This window comes from Protomyctophum parallelum (genome assembly GCF_964188405.1).
Source record: "Protomyctophum parallelum genome assembly, chromosome: 16".
Lineage (NCBI taxonomy): Eukaryota > Metazoa > Chordata > Actinopteri > Myctophiformes > Myctophidae > Protomyctophum > Protomyctophum parallelum.
The window spans coordinates 42,361,995-42,377,210 of NC_139711.1; the positions used below are offsets into that span (position 1 = coordinate 42,361,995).

Genomic DNA, 15,216 nt, shown 5'->3' on the forward strand with positions numbered 1-15,216 from the left:
TGCCCACGGGGCGCCTAGCGGTCCAGAGGCCTGGGGTAAGACAGAATGCTGCCCACGGGGCGCCTAGCGGTCCAGAGGCCTGGGGTTAGACAGAATGCTGCCCACGGGGCGCCTAGCGGTCCAGAGGCCTGGGGTTAGACAGAATGCTGCCCACGGGGCGCCTAGCGGTCCAGAGGCCTGGGGTTAGACAGAATGCTGCCCACGGGGCGCCTAGCGGTCCAGAGGCCTGGGGTAAGACACCATGCTGCCCACGGGGCGCCCGCCGGCCTAGCGGTCCAGCAGTCTCACAGCGCGTCGCAATGCGTCGCATGTCCTGTCAGTCTTCACTTGTATATATCAAGAAAGGCAGAAAAGCCTAAAACAAATCTTTAAAAAAAAAAAGAGCCCAGGCGGTGGCGTAACCGTCTGGGCACCCGACTGGTAATCCAATCGCAGTGTGCCGCGGGTTCGACTCCCGAGCCCGACACGGCCTTTACTGCATGTCATCCCCCATCTCTCTCCCGTTTCCTGTCAGCCTACTGTCTGTCCCTTAAAAAAAAAACAATAAAAGGCGTAAGCCAAAGAAAAATATCTTTAAAAAAAAAGGAATGCTGCCCACTGCAGCGCTATACCCTAACAAAACAATATGTTATTGAAGTGATCTCTCTCTCTCTATCTCTCTGTCTCTGTCTCTGTCTCTGTCTCTCTCTCTCTCTCTCTCTCTCTCTCTCTCGGTCTCTCAGTGCGTCCCAGGTTCACACAGCCCACCAGGATGCGCCAGAGAGTCCTGTTCCGGCCAGAAGGCAGTTCTGTCCGGCTACGATGTCAGGTACGATTGGAAATCCCTGTGGCGTGTATAATGTTATTTTAAGGCCAATAACATTGTTTCTGTTCTATTCCATATATACTTGTTGACGTGTGCCTCCCGGGGGGGTCTGCACTGCAGCACTTCTTGGTTGGTCCTCTCCTTCGTATTGATTTTAAATCCACTTGAAATGGCACCGGTTTTCTGTTTTCCGTTTGCCCTTTTCTCCTCTGTAAATAATAGCTATTTCTATTTGTTGATGACATGTGTGAATATTCTATGCTCTGTTGAGGTAGATGTGTCTGAAAGGCTGGTGTGATATGTCTATAGTCTCGTGTATCCAGGAAGCTGCCATTTCCGTTCACGAAAATATATTTTAAAATATCTTATATTAGCTGATTTTTTCATTTCCTTTTCTGCAAAGCAACAAGCAATATACAGTATGCTTAGATGATTTCTATTTAGATTAGGATAAATGTGCGTGATTGTATGTAAAGACGAAACGGAAGTGGGGAGGAGGCTCCACTTCCGCTTTATATTTTACTCATGATAGAACTTCCGTTGCTCCAGACTGTATGATGGATGCTACAGTCTGGCAACGCGAGACTAAGATGTGTCTGATGTGATCTGATGTGTGCACGGCATGTGCACTGCACACATATAGACATCAAAGGGGGCTCCAGCCTTTTACCCATCCGTGAAAAACGTGCCCTCTCCAGTCCATGAATGCAGCATGTTCTATGGCAAAAAAAAAATACCCCCCGTCTGCCCCCTTTCCTTTCCATGCCATGAAGGCAGCATTCAGGAGAATTGCCTTTTTCCGACCTCTCCTGAACTTGAATGCAGCATTTTTGCATTTTAATAATTTGTCCTCCACGTCGTACGCTGCGTCTCCAGTATAGCTAAAAGAGCACGGGTTCGCGCCAGGCCCCCAGAACGGCTTTTTGATTGATTGATTGATTGAAATATTTATTAACAGTTTGCCGATTCAGATTCTACGGGGGCCAGTTTTGAATTGCAGCTGTCCATAGGTGCCCTGTGAGAGCGGTTTTGAAGGAATCAGGGGATTCACATGTCTTAATGACTGTTGGTAGGGCGTTCCACATTTTAGTGGCATAGGAGCGAAAATAATTTAGTCCCTTGTTTGTGCCGAAATCTGGGTTGTACATGGTTTGTTGCACTCCATCTGTTGCACTTTGTTGCACTCCCTCTGGTGTTGTGGGTGTGGACGTTGGCTGGCCTACTGGTCAAAGCTGGAAGTGCAGGCGGGCCAGTGTATTTAGGCCGATTAAACATTGAGCGCTCGTTATTGCACTTTCGCATTGCGGAAGTACAGCGTTCTTCCGGGTGCTTCAAAACGCCACTGAGCAACGTCCATTGAAATGAATAGCCGCCACATTTTCACGATTTAAAAAAAATTAGCAGATCTACAAGCTTGTAGATCTGCAGCTAAAGTATAACAGCTAAAGTATAACATAATGCTTAAAACAAGCGGTTCCCGTCCTCCTGAGTGGGTTTAACACTCTCTGCTTGCGTGTCCCTCCCTGCTGCGTGCGTGCGTTGCAGGCCAGCGGCAGCCCCATGCCGTCCGTCGTGTGGTACAAGGACCAGCAGGTGGTGCCGTCGGGTCGGAAGCAGCGGCGGCTGCAGTGGACGCTCACCCTCAGGAACCTGTCGCCCCGGGACAGCGCCACCTACAGCTGCCACGTGGCCAACGCAGCCGGAAGCATCAACGCCACCTATAAACTGGACGTTGTGGGTAAGGAGGCTCTGTGCGGTACTCGGACAGCTCTTTTTGGGCCGGGCGCTCTCCCCTGCCAACGCCTGGCTTTCACTTGTGAAGTCTATGGACTTTTAGTGTTTGCTTTTAAGGCACCATTAGCTTTTAAGGCACCATGGCTGGCTGGCTGGCTGACTGGCTGACTGACTGACTGACTGACTGACTGACTGACTGACTGACTGGCAAGATGTCAAGGACCCCCACATTGATCAATCATGTATTTGATCGCAAACCCCTATCTGAAAATATTTAGTGATGATTAGGGATAAGATAATTATTTTTTGTTAATAGTTTTTTCAAAATGATTCCACATTATTCAACGCTTCAAGATTTTTCCACCAAATTCCGAAAATAAGTAAGCGTGTATACAGAACGCTCTCATTGTAAACCCATGCTAACTGTGTGTGTGTGTGTGTGTGTGTGTGTGTGTGTGTGTGTGTGTGTGTGTGTGTGTGTGTGTGTGTGTGTGTGTGTGTGTGTGTGTGTGTGTGTGTGTGTGTGTGTGTGTGTGCGTGTGCGTGCGTGCGTGTGTGTGTGCGTGCAGAGCGCTCTCATTGTAAACCCGTTCTGACGGGCACTCATCCGGTCAACACCACGGTGGAGTTCGGAGGGACCGCCTCCTTCCAGTGCCGGGTCACCAGTGATGTCAAACCCGTCGTCCAATGGCTGAAGAGGGTGGACCCGGGCATGGAGGAGCGCCACAACTCTACGCTGGAGGTAAATAAGCCATTTAGGACGAGAACCCCCTTTTGAGAGGAAGCCACTTTGAAGCCAAATGGACATGCTGGCTGAGCGCTTGTAGGCACTGCAGCTCGAGCAGAACTGGGCCTATATATAAAAAAAACGAAAACATATTGGTAAATGGTGCATTTATATAGCGCCTTTATCCAAGGCGCTTTACAGAGATTGTGCATTACATTCACCCATTCATACACACTTTCATACACCGATGGCAGCAGAAACCATGCAAGGCACCAACTAGCACATCGGGAGCAATTAGGGGTTCAGTGTCTTGCTCAAGGACACTTCGACAGTAACTCTGGGGGAGCCCGGGTTCGAACTGGCAACCTTACGGTTACCATCCAGGCACTCTACCCCTGAGCCACCGCCGCACACATAAAAACCCCAGAAAACATTTCTTGTGTCCTAAACATCATTAAAATAAGCTCTGGTTGCAAAAGGGGTGAAGTGGCCCTTTAACAACACTGTAGAGCTCTAGACCAGGGTTCCCCAAAAAAAATTCCACAAGGGCCACATTTTGACTACGGTACCAGGCTGGGGGCCGAGTCGGCACGCCCGAGGTCGAGGTCTTGCCCTGAAATTAATGTTCAGGGCAAGACCCCATTTGAAAAGAACCCCCAGTTTGACATGCAGAGGCTACTGACCCCAATGTAATGCCATTTATATCTGGGACCCCCCCCCCCCCCCAAAAAAAAGGGGGCCTTGCCCTTGCGGGCCACAAGGGGGCGGCCCGCTGGCCGCTAATTGGGGAACCCTGCTCTAGACCCTCATGATGTTAGATAGGAGTGTGAAGGTAGTTAACAACACTGTAGAGCTCTAGATTTAGGAATTCAGGAATCTCCAGTTAGTGTTGACTAGACTGCACTCGTTTTGTTTTAGTTTTCACTAAATTTTTATCCCACGATTTTGGTAACCCATTTTTTTCACCCAGTGTCATTTATCTAATGTAATCCTGGGCGCTACACTCCCTCTGCCAACATCGGGAGGGCAACAGACTGACCGCATGCTTCCTTCTATGCATGAGGAGTCGTAGCTGCTTCTTTTCACCTGACAGGGGGGAGTTTCCCCTGTTGGACGTACCACGTGGAAGGAACACGTTAGTCCAACCAGTTATTTCCTTCTCCGGGAGGCAATATAGACATCAGGATCACTGCATGAGAGAGTACCTACCTACCCTAGGGGACACAGGGAGAACATGAGAGAGTACCTACCTACCCTAGGGGACACGGGGAGAACATGAGAGAGTACCTACCTACCCTAGGGGACACGGGGAGAACATGAGAGAGTACCTACCTACCCTAGGGGACACAGGGAGAACATGAGAGAGTACCTACCTACCCTAGGGGACACAGGGAGAACATGAGAGTACCTACCTACCCTAGGGGACACGGGGAGAACATGAGAGTACCTACCTACTAGGGATGCACCGATCCGGCTTTTTGGCATTCAATACCGATTTCGATACATGTGGGTCCAGTATCTGCCGATACAGAGTACCGATCCGATACCCCCCACAAAGAAACGTAATAACCTAATAAGCTGTATGCCTCACTGTGTGGAGTCTGGAATCATTATTTTGTGTAAGGCAACATCAAGGCTTGACTTAAACATTACTTTCCCAACTTTGTAAAACAAAATGTAACAAACACAGATATAAATGCACTGAATTATTTATTAAATAACTGTGCAATAATTAGACCAGGTTAATGTGTGCGCAGGCTAGCCTGGCTGCATTCCACATGTTATACTGTCAATACTACACTGCTGTGTCACAGAGGAGGTAGAGTTGTTTTCATACTGTAATTACACATAATTATCGGATCGGATCGGATAATGGATTGGCCACGATCCGATACCCGATCTAGAATTTTAGCCTGGATCGGCGCCGATCTCCGATACGAGTATCGGATCGGTGCATCCCTACTACCTACCCTAGGGGACACGGGGAGAACATGAGAGAGTACCTACCTACCCTAGGGGACACGGGGAGAACATGAGAGAGTACCTACCTACCCTAGGGGACACGGGGAGAACATGAGAGAGTACCTACCTACCCTAGGGGACACAGGGAGAATATGAGAGAGTACCTACCTACCCTAGGGGACACGGGGAGAACATGAGAGAGTACCTACCTACCCTAGGGGACACGGGGAGAACATGAGAGAGTACCTACCTACCCTAGGGGACACGGGGAGAATATGAGAGAGTACCTACCTACCCTAGGGGACACGGGGAGAACATGAGAGAGTACCTACCTACCCTAGGGGACACGGGGAGAACATGAGAGAGTACCTACCTACCCTAGGGGACACGGGGAGAACATGAGAGAGTACCTACCTACCCTAGGGGACACGGGAGAACATGAGAGAGTACCTACCTACCCTAGGGGACACGGGAGAACATGAGAGAGTACCTACCTACCCTAGGGGACACGGGGAGAACATGAGAGAGTACCTACCTACCCTAGGGGACACGGGGGGAACATGCAAACTCCACACAGAAAGGCCCTTTCGCCAACCCGCCTATGGATGCTGCTGAAGCGGAGGAGAGAACACGGCCCCAGTGCCAACAGCGCCCCCAGCAGGAAGGAAACCCAGGACCTTCTAGCTGTGAGGCCACAGCGCTACCGACTGTGCTACAGTGTCCCCAGAAGCATTCGTATTAACCCTCTTATGGCTGCCCTTAATAACATCTTATTGTGCATTGGGCCAACTTTGGCGACTTTTTGAATGACAATAGAAAAATGTGCGATATGACCGAAAAAATTATGTTTCTAGCATGTTCCATTGTTTACTTATAAGCATTTTAGTACACCTTGGTTTCAGTGACTGAAACCAAGGTGTACTAAAATGCTTATAAGTATGTCTCATTTTAAAGCTGCAAGTCTCTACTTTACACCGAAAAAAGAATTATGTTTCTTGCATGTTCCATCGTTTACTTATAAGCATTTTAGTACACCGTGGTTTCAGTCACTGCTGTCATTCCACACTTTACTGTAGACCTGCTGTCATTCCGGGTTTTACTATAGACCTGCTGTCATTCCGGGTTTTACTGTGGACCTGCTGTCATTCCGGGTTTTACTATAGACCTGCTGTCATTCCGGGTTTTACTATAGACCTGCTGTCATTCCAGGTTTTACTGTAGACCTGCTGTCATTCCGGGTTTTACTGTAGACCTGCTGTCATTCCGGGTTTTACTGTAGACCTGCTGTCATTCCGTGTTTTACTGTAGACCTGCTGTCATTCCGGGTTTTACTATAGACCTGCTGTCATTCCGGGTTTTACTGTAGACCTGCTGTCATTCCGGGTTTTACTGTAGACCTGCTGTCATTCCGGGTTTTACTGTAGACCTGCTGTCATTCCGGGTTTTACTGTAGACCTGCTGTCATTCCGGGTTTTACTGTAGACCTGCTGTTATTCCGGGTTTTACTGTAGACCTGCTGTCATTCCAGGTTGGAGGACAGCATTTTGTCGTCATGCCGACGGGGGAGGTGTGGTCTCGGCCCGACGGCTCGTACCTGAACAAGCTGGCCATCACCAAGGCAACGGACGACGACGCAGGGATGTACATCTGTCTGGGAGCCAACACCATGGGATACAGCTTCAGAGCAGCATATCTCACTGTACTACCAGGTAAATACTACACTACTAACCCTAACACCATGGGATACAGCTTCAGAGCAGCATATCTCACTGTACTACCAGGTAAATACTACTACTACTAATCCTAACACCATGGGATACAGCTTCAGAGCAGCATATCTCACTGTTCTACCAGGTAAATACTACTACTACTAATCCTAACACCATGGGATACAGCTTCAGAGCAGCATATCTCACTGTACTACCAGGTAAATACTACTACTACTAATCCTAACACCATGGGATACAGCTTCAGAGCAGCATATCTCACTGTACTACCAGGTAAATACTACAGTACTAATCCTAACACCATGGGATACAGCTTCAGAGCAGCATATCTCACTGTACTACCAGGTAAATAAACCCTAACAGGCCACATGAGCGAGCACGGCGCATGCACACATTAGTAACGCATGCACGCATTATATAGCAACATTTGTTTATTTAGCATGAGGATCGGTTTAACCACTTTAAAGCTATATACATCGGCTATTGGAAAAGAACTGATCTACAAAAAGAAATCCTAAAAAAAGAGGGAAGAAAAGAGAGAGAAATGAAAGTACAGTACTCAAGTACTTATTTACTTTACACAAGTGGAAGACTTGTACAATCCAGATGTTTCCAGTAACGTTCCAGCAGTGTGTTGTCCAGAGATAATCTCTCTCAAATCAGGACAACACAAATGTTGTCTCAGCCACAAGATCTGATTTGTGTGCTGACGTCCTCTCTGTGAGCAAGCAAGCAGGCAGGCTCTATTTAGTTCAGTGGTCAAAATGTCAACACTTTCACGGGAGACTTGGGTTCAAATCCGTTAGAACACGAAAGTTATACATAGTGTAGCTTTAACAGCTTTTGGGCGTCTGTGGCTCAGGAGGTAGAGGAGCTCGTCCAATGATCCGTAGGTCGGCGGTTCGAATCCTGGCTCCTATATACTGTCTACATGTCAAAGTGTCCTTGGGCAATACACTGAACCCTACACTGTAGTGATGCACGGGCCGGCCCAGTGCCCGCGGGCAGACGGGTCAAGGCTTTCAGCGCAATCGCAGCAGGCCACCCTGGTATTCCTCTAAATCTGGGTAGAAATGTAACGGCGGGTTATGAAAAATAGCCGGTCCGCACATCACTACTACACTGCCTCCAATGAGTCGGTCGGTGTGAGCTCGCCACCGTTGGTGTGTGAATGTGGCAAGTAAGGACGAAGGCGTCGACTGTTCGCCGCTTCACATCCCAATGTATGAATGAATGAATGAACCATTGTAAAGCGCTTTGAGCACAAAAGTGCTATAAAAATGCAATTCATTATTTAACTCTCTCTCTCTCTCTCTCTCCCCTGCGTTGCAGACCAGCAGGTGGAGATCACAGACTCTCCTCCCCACCTCAGCTCGGGTCTGCCGTGGCCGCTGATCGTTGGCATCCCCTCGGCCGCCCTGCTCATCGTTGGAACCATCGTGCTGTGGCTGTGCCACACGCGCCTCCGGCAGAGCTACGTCACCTCCCTGCCCAGGTTACGACACACCAAGGTAAATACATTTAGAGCTACGTCACCTCCCTGCCCAGGTTAAGACACGCCAAGGTAAATACATTTAGAGCTACGTCACCTCCCTGCCCAGGTTAAGACACGCCAAGGTGAATACATTTAGAGCTATGTCACCTCCCTGCCCAGGTTAAGACACACCAAGGTAAATACATTTAGAGCTACGTCACCTCCCTGCCCAGGTTAAGACACACCAAGGTAAATACATTTAGAGCTACGTCACCTCCCTGCCCAGGTTACGACACGCCAAGGTAAATACATTTAGAGCTACGTCACCTCCCTGCCCAGGTTAAGACACGCCAAGGTAAATACATTTAGAGCTACGTCACCTCCCTGCCCAGGTTAAGACACACCAAGGTAAATACATTTAGAGCTACGTCACCTCCCTGCCCAGGTTAAGACACACCAAGGTACATACATTTAGAGATACGTCACCTCCCTGCCCAGGTTACGACATGCCAAGGTAAATACATTTAGAGCTACGTCACCTCCCTGCCCAGGTTAAGACACACCAAGGTAAATACATTTAGAGCTACGTCGCCTCCCTGCCCAGGTTACGACACGCCAAGGTAAATACATTTAGAGAGATACGTCACCTCCCTGCCCAGGTTACGACACACCAAGGTAAATACATTTAGAGCTACGTCACCTCCCTGCCCAGGTTAAGACACACCAAGGTAAATACATTTAGAGCTACGTCACCTCCCTGCCCAGGTTAAGACACACCAAGGTAAATACATTTAGAGCTACGTCACCTCCCTGCCCAGGTTAAGACACACCAAGGTAAATACATTTAGAGCTACGTCACCTCCCTGCCCAGGTTAAGACATGCCAAGGTAAATACATTTAGAGCTACGTCACCTCCCTGCCCAGGTTACGACATGCCAAGGTAAATACATTTAGAGCTACGTCACCTCCCTGCCCAGGTTAAGACACACCAAGGTAAATACATTTAGAGCTACGTCACCTCCCTGCCCAGGTTAAGACACACCAAGGTAAATACATTTAGAGCTACGTCACCTCCCTGCCCAGGTTAAGACATGCCAAGGTAAATACATTTAGAGCTACGTCACCTCCCTGCCCAGGTTAAGACACACCAAGGTAAATACATTTAGAGCTACGTCACCTCCCTGCCCAGGTTAAGACACGCCAAGGTAAATACATTTAGAGCTACGTCACCTCCCTGCCCAGGTTAAGACATGTCAAGGTAAATACATTTAGAGCTACGTCACCTCCCTGCCCAGGTTAAGACACACCAAGGTAAATACATTTAGAGCTACGTCACCTCCCTGCCCAGGTTAAGACATGCCAAGGTAAATACATTTAGAGCTACGTCACCTCCCTGCCCAGGTTAAGACACACCAAGGTAAATACATTTAGAGCTACGTCACCTCCCTGCCCAGGTTAAGACACGCCAAGGTAAATACATTTAGAGCTACGTCACCTCCCTGCCCAGGTTAAGACACGCCAAGGTAAATACATTTAGAGCTACGTCACCTCCCTGCCCAGGTTAAGACACACCAAGGTAAATACATTTAGAGCTACGTCACCTCCCTGCCCAGGTTAAGACACGCCAAGGTAAATACATTTAGAGCTACGTCACCTCCCTGCCCAGGTTAAGACACGCCAAGGTAAATACATTTAGAGCTACGTCACCTCCCTGCCCAGGTTAAGACACGCCAAGGTAAATACATTTAGAGCTACGTCACCTCCCTGCCCAGGTTACGACACACCAAGGTAAATACATTTAGAGCTACGTCACCTCCCTGCCCAGGTTACGACATGCCAAGGTAAATACATTTAGAGCTACGTCACCTCCCTGCCCAGGTTAAGACACGCCAAGGTAAATACATTTAGAGCTACGTCACCTCCCTGCCCAGGTTAAGACACACCAAGGTAAATACATTTAGAGCTACGTCACCTCCCTGCCCAGGTTAAGACACACCAAGGTAAATACATTTAGAGCTACGTCACCTCCCTGCCCAGGTTAAGACATGCCAAGGTAAATACATTTAGAGCTACGTCACCTCCCTGCCCAGGTTAAGACACACCAAGGTAAATACATTTAGAGCTACGTCACCTCCCTGCCCAGGTTAAGACATGCCAAGGTAAATACATTTAGAGCTACGTCACCTCCCTGCCCAGGTTAAGACACACCAAGGTAAATACATTTAGAGCTACGTCACCTCCCTGCCCAGGTTACGACACGCCAAGGTAAATACATTTAGAGCTACGTCACCTCCCTGCCCAGGTTAAGACACACCAAGGTAAATACATTTAGAGCTACGTCACCTCCCTGCCCAGGTTACGACACACCAAGGTAAATACATTTAGAGCTACGTCACCTCCCTGCCCAGGTTAAGACACGCCAAGGTAAATACATTTAGAGCTACGTCACCTCCCTGCCCAGGTTAAGACACGCCAAGGTAAATACATTTAGAGCTACGTCACCTCCCTGCCCAGGTTAAGACACACCAAGGTAAATACATTTTCTATATTTCATGCACAATATCCCACTTGACAGGTTTCCCAATGTATAAATAGCAGATGTACAACTACACATATACTGTATTAACTACAGCCCCAACCGATGCCACGTTTTTGGGTTCAATGCTGACTCTCCAAAATTTGGAGAGTCCCAAAGCAGTGGTTCTTTTTTAGAGAGAAATGTGATGTCCCCGCCGGTCCTAAACTAGTGAAAAAAGCTGATCTACAAAGAAGAAGCAAGCCCAAATTGATTAAATCAATTAATTACCAGCTGCATTATTATTATCTGCGGGGTCCGCTATAACTGCCTCTGTGTCAGTTTCAGCGCAGTAGTTTAGGTAGGAACCAAAATTCTCCAAGGCGGAACTATTGTGTTCTGAGTCGTTCGTTTCCGCCCGGACATATTTGCGGTGCGCACATACATGAGAAAGACAATGAGAAAACGCATATTTGTCCTTGTGGCTCCCGTTGACCTGATCTGGTATCTGTCCCCCTGCTCAGAGTGGCAGAGGCCTGGCCCGCTGCGAGCGCCACCGGCAGCATCCCCACCCCGGCCTGGACAAGGACCCAGGGATCAGTGCGTCTTCGGGGGCCGCGGCGGGCCCGGACTACCCCTCTCCTCCCCGCAGCCTGGGGCTGGTGGCTGCCGGGACCAGCGGGGTGAGGATGTACCACCCGGGAACGTCCAAGGTTTACACGGACCTCCACACGCACGCCCACACACACTCCTCCCCCCCTGCCCCGCCACCACCGGACATGCAAACGCACACCCACACCCACTCCCACGCGCACTTTGTGGAGGGCAAAGTGCACCAGCATCAGCATTTCCACTACCAGTACTAAGATCGCACGCTCACACACACACACACACACACACACACACACACTTTTTCAATCATCTATTCTAGTAAATTGTAACATTTCGAATTGATTCGTTTTATTTTTGACTTGTCTGATTAACCACTTAGGCCCTGGTCAGTACTTTGCACAAAAATAGCGACAGTTGCAGATCTACAAGGTCACGAAAAAACTACATTTGAATCGATAAAATTGATTATTTCAATTAGCTGTTGCACCCGTAATGCACACACACACGCACGCACGCACACACACACACACACACACACACACACACACACACACACACACACACACACACACACACGCATACACAAACATGCACATACTTGATCTCTTGGCGCCTCTCTCCGGCTCCCATCGTCATCATAAGCACATGCAAAGTGGAACCCTGCCGCTAAGCCAAAGGGCATTCACCCTCTGTCCAAGGGGAGATAGTGACCTTGTGAACTACTACTATCATTCAGTTGGAAACCCCATCCCTGGACTACAGCCCCCCCAAATGCAACCACCTGGAATTATGGAACTCTGCTCAATGTGTGGGACACCAAACCTCTATGTAAAGAAGGACAAGCATATGCACAGTCCAGTTTTTAAATACGGTGCTGGTGGACCCAAAAAGTGATCAAATGAAGAAAAAAGTGGAATGTCCACGCACAACAACAACGTCTCGCCCCTCCGGGCTTTGAGAGAAGGCTTGCCTCCGGGCTTTGAGAGAAGGCTTGCCTCCGGGCTTTGAGAGAAAGCTTGCCTCCGGGCTTTGAGAGAAGGCTTGCCTCCGGGCTTTGAGAGAAAGCTTGCCTCCGGGCTTTGAGAGAAAGCTTGCCTCCGGGCTTTGAGAGAAAGCTTGCCTCCGGGCTTTGAGAGAAAGCTTGCCTCCGGGCTTTGAGAGAAAGCTTGCCTCCGGGCTTTGAGAGAAGGCTTGCCTCCAGGCTTTGAGAGAAGGCTTGCCTCCGGGGTTTGAGAGAAAGCCTGCCTCCGGGCTTTGAGAGAAGGCTTGCCTCCGGGCTTTGCGAAACGTTGTCGTTTCATATAGGTTGAAATAAAGGGCGGGGACTCCGCGGAGCAGAATGATATGGTGTGCAGACACACCAAACCTCTAAACCACCCGGGAAGAGATTACACATTGACCGCCAAGAACGAGTTCCACCAGTTTTGGCCAAAAGACTATTTAAAAAAAGAATTATACTAGAGGGGCTAAGATGGCGCTGTTCCCTAACCTATGAGACGGGGTTCTCTGTGACACGACAACGCACCACGTGGATCACCAGTGGACGGATCTGGGCCACGCAAAATAGGCTATGATTCTTTTTCAAAGGTTTGGTGAAAAGACTCAAGGCAAGATAACAGGATAGAGATGTTTTAATTCTGCCAATCAGTGTGTTTATAAATATTGAACCTATGAAAAGTATGAACAAGACCTTGTTGACCAAATACTGACTAAATGCTACATGGTATTAGGGATGCACCCATATGGACATTCTTGACCGATACCGATAACAATGTTTAAAATAACAGTTCAGTCGATACTGACACCGAATACCGATATACTGTATGTTTATTTGGTTTTTGTTGTTTTTATTTCTCCCTTTTGTGCTGCCAGGGAAACAAATACATCTTCAATTTACAAGAAATAAATGTTCACAATCTACAGCTTTGGTAGGCTTCAGATAACCAACACACCAATAGAATCTACAGCTTTGGTAGGCTTCAGATAACCAACACACCAATAGAATCTACAGCTTTGGTAGGCTTCAGATAACCAACACACCAATAGAATCTACAGCTTTGGTAGGCTTCAGATAACCAACACACCAATAGAATCTACAGCTTTGGTAGGCTTCAGATAACCAACACACCAATAGAATCTACAGCTTTGGTAGGCTTCAGATAACCAACACACCAATAGAATCTACAGCTTTGGTAGGCTTCAGATAACCAACACACCAATATAATCTACAGCTTTGGTAGGCTTCAGATAACCAACACACCAATAGAATCTACAGCTTTGGTAGGCTTCAGGATAACCAACACACCAATAGAATCTACAGCTTTGGTAGGCTTCAGATAACCAACACACCAATAGAATCTACAGCTTTGGTAGGCTTCAGATAACCAACACACCAATAGAATCTACAGCTTTGGTAGGCTTCAGATAACCAACACACCAATAGAATCTACAGCCTTGGTAGGCTTCAGATAACCAACACACCAATAGAATCTACAGCTTTGGTAGGCTTCAGATAACCAACACACCAATAGAATCTACAGCCTTGGTAGGCTTCAGATAACCAACACACCAATAGAATCTACAGCTTTGGTAGGCTTCAGGATAACCAACACACCAATAGAATCTACAGCTTTGGTAGGCTTCAGATAACCAACACACCAATAGAATCTACAGCTTTGGTAGGCTTCAGATAACCAACACACCAATAGAATCTACAGCTTTGGTAGGCTTCAGATAACCAACACACCAATAGAATCTACAGCTTTGGTAGGCTTCAGATAACCAACACACCAATAGAATCTACAGCTTTGGTAGGCTTCAGATAACCAACACACCAATAGAATCTACAGCTTTGGTAGGCTTCAGATAACCAACACACCAATAGAATCTACAGCTTTGGTAGGTTTCAGATAACCAACACACCAATAGAATCTACAGCCTTGGTAGGCTTCAGATAACCAACACACCAATATAATCTACAGCTTTGGTAGGCTTCAGATAACCAACACACCAATAGAATCTACAGCTTTGGTAGGCTTCAGATAACCAACACACCAATAGAATCTACAGCCTTGGTAGGCTTCAGGATAACCAACACACCAATAGAATCTACAGCTTTGGTAGGCTTCAGGATAACCAACACACCAATAGAATCTACAGCTTTGGTAGGCTTCAGATAACCAACACACCAATAGAATCTACAGCTTTGGTAGGCTTCAGATAACCAACACACCAATAGAATCTACAGCCTTGGTAGGCTTCAGGATAACCAACACACCAATAGAATCTACAGCTTTGGTAGGCTTCAGATAACCAACACACCAATAGAATCTACAGCTTTGGTAGGCTTCAGATAACCAACACACCAATAGAATCTACAGCTTTGGTAGGCTTCAGGATAACCAACACACCAATAGAATCTACAGCTTTGGTAGGCTTCAGATAACCAACACACCAATAGAATCTACAGCTTTGGTAGGCTTCAGATAACCAACACACCAATAGAATCTACAGCTTTGGTAGGCTTCAGATAACCAACACACCAATAGAATCTACAGCTTTGGTAGGCTTCAGATAACCAACACACCAATAGAATCTACAGCTTTGGTAGGCTTCAGATAACCAACACACCAATAGAATATACAGCTTTGGTAGGCTTCA

At 47.8% G+C, this 15,216-nt stretch overlaps 1 protein-coding gene across 1 annotated transcript in view; it reads left to right on the plus strand.

Annotated features, from left to right (window-relative positions):
- LOC310873645 (fibroblast growth factor receptor-like 1) overlaps positions 1-12,506 on the plus strand; it is a 57,147-nt gene extending 44,641 nt beyond the window's left edge. Inside the window, exons 5-10 of the mRNA XM_083786195.1 lie at positions 723-808; positions 2,351-2,543; positions 3,109-3,281; positions 6,757-6,937; positions 8,288-8,466; positions 11,469-12,506. Of these exons, the coding sequence (XP_083642321.1) occupies positions 723-808; positions 2,351-2,543; positions 3,109-3,281; positions 6,757-6,937; positions 8,288-8,466; positions 11,469-11,810 (1,154 nt within the window). The 3' untranslated portion in view covers positions 11,811-12,506. The remainder of the gene's footprint in view (positions 1-722; positions 809-2,350; positions 2,544-3,108; positions 3,282-6,756; positions 6,938-8,287; positions 8,467-11,468) is intronic.
- Positions 12,507-15,216: the final 2,710 nt, after the last annotated feature.